The 2,175-nt window shown below is 38.7% G+C and overlaps 1 protein-coding gene across 1 annotated transcript; it reads left to right on the forward strand.

The window, feature by feature from the left end:
- The first annotated feature begins 762 nt into the window (after positions 1 to 762).
- On the forward strand, positions 763 to 2,175 carry LOC133717750 (cysteine proteinase inhibitor A-like). Its single transcript, XM_062144472.1, has 3 exons — positions 763 to 1,002; positions 1,079 to 1,276; positions 1,876 to 2,175. Exons 1-2 carry the CDS (start codon positions 898 to 900, stop codon positions 1,262 to 1,264), a joined length of 291 nt encoding a protein of 96 aa, XP_062000456.1. The 5' UTR covers positions 763 to 897; the 3' UTR covers positions 1,265 to 1,276; positions 1,876 to 2,175.

Below are 2,175 nucleotides of genomic sequence, written 5' to 3' on the forward strand. Positions count from 1 at the left end.
AGTGAGGCTGCACTACTGAGTTTGGGTTGGTTGCATGAATTTCAGAAAGCCAACATGGTAGAGACGCAAAGGAGTATGGCCCAGGCTCGCCGGTGGTCTAAACCGGTGCCGGGTTGGTTGAAGTGTAATACTGACGGGGCTTTTGTGGCTGCAACGAGGGCAGCAGCGTTTGGAGTGGTGTTAAGGCAAGCAAATGGCAGTTTTGTGGCAGCATCAGCGGCTCCTCTCAGACAAATGACATCTCCCTTTCATACGGAGTTGATGGCTTTGTTTGAAGGCATGAAATTTGCTGAAACATTGAATTATGAGAAAGTTGTCTTTGAGACCGATTGTTTATTGTTAGTCCAAGCTCTTGCAAGGGAGGAAGCAGATTTGTCTAGTGTGGGTTTGCTCCTAGCTGAAGTCAGAGATTTTGAGGCGTAAATTAGACTTTAAAGTGCTCTATACTCCTCGTGAGGCTAATAAAGTAGCACATTGTTTAGCAAAACATGATTCGCATTCGTTAGAAAGTCAAGTATGATTTGTTATTGCTCCCGAAGGTATAAGGGATGCCCTTCTAAGTGATTGTAATCACTAATGTTTTAATGAATTCCTATTTCAAAAAAAAGACTTATGTGTGGTTTTTTTTTTATCCTAAAAAAAAAACCAAGGTTTACGGGTTTTGCTTAAGTAAATAACACAGACCGAAAAGAAAAAAGCAAAGGAAAATAACGAGAAAGGGATACGTGTATAAGCGAAGACAGAGAGAGAGATTCCCATTTGCAAAACGTGGACGAGTCAAACCCGAAACCATAAAGGCCAAGTCATTTCCGTTCATCCATTCAGCAATTTCATTCCAATCTCTTCGAATTCCAATTTCGTCAACTTCGTCAAACTCTCTCTTTTCTCTTACCGGAAATGGCCGCCGTCGTCGGTGGAATCCATGAATCCCAAGGTTCCGAGAACAGCCTCGAAATCGACGACCTCGCTCGCTTCGCCGTCCAAGAGCACAACACCAAGGAGGTAATGAACCGCTTCAATTTCATCTATTTGTACCTAAATTGTTTCTGGATTTCAACGAATTGACGATGGTGTGCAGAATGCTGTGCTTGAGTTTGTGAGGGTTGTGAAGACCAAGCAACAAGTGGTTTCGGGCACTGTGTACTATCTCACTATTGAGGCCACCGATGGGGGTCAGAAGAAGCTTTTTGAGGCCAAGGTCTGGGTTAAGCCTTGGCTCAACTTCAAGGAAGTCCAGGAATTCAAACCCGTTGCTGACGTCTAGTTTGTTTTTCAGGTAGTGTATTTTGTTTTCTTCATGTTTTTTTCTCTTGATTGAAGCATTTGTTATGGAAGATGTGGATTCGAGGAGTTTCAGTGTGTTGTGCTGATCTGAAATTTGGGAATTGAGTTATTAGCTTGATCAGCTACAGATGAAAAGTTTGATATTTTATCAACATCTTTTTTTCTTTTGAGCATAGGCAATTGATGATTTTTTAATCAGAAATTTACACCATAATCTAAATCCTAATTCCTTAAGATACTTTTATCCGTAGGGAATCTATATGTGCATTTAATGCTTGAATTTTACTACTTATTCATTCATTGTGTTTTGAAGGTAGGGATCAAATTCAATCATCTAATCTCATGTGCAAAGATTCCTAGTTATTCAATATTGATTTTTTTTTTTTGTTTTGTTTATTACGTTTTCTTGTTGTTCAGATCATTCACTGTTGTACCTTAACACAGAATTTGATTTGAGTTTTAATTTTATTTGTTATTAAGTATATGTATGTGCAATTAGAATTTAAATGTTTTGCTGTGGTCAACAACTTGACATCCTGAACTCCGATTGTTCTACACTTATATATGTTTATGTTCAATTTGCGAGGGCAGGCGATAGGAGGTCTTGCAATGTTTAAGATTCTTCTAAAGGTCTGGGGAGCAAAGAAGAGAGACTAAATTTGAACTGCATAAGAATAATGAAGGTACCTTCAATCTGAGTCAGATGAAGCCTCACCTTTCTGAATATATGGGTTTGTACTTTGTAGTATACCAATCTTCTATGAATTGGGTGTACATATGCTATGTTGCTGTTAGTATTTCTTTTCTCTGTTGACACAAACACTAGTTACTAAGGTGTTGTTGTGTACTTGCTTTTGCTAATCATATCAATGATACTTCCTATCTCTTATC

This window comes from Rosa rugosa, chromosome 6, assembly GCF_958449725.1.
Source record: "Rosa rugosa chromosome 6, drRosRugo1.1, whole genome shotgun sequence".
Lineage (NCBI taxonomy): Eukaryota > Viridiplantae > Streptophyta > Magnoliopsida > Rosales > Rosaceae > Rosa > Rosa rugosa.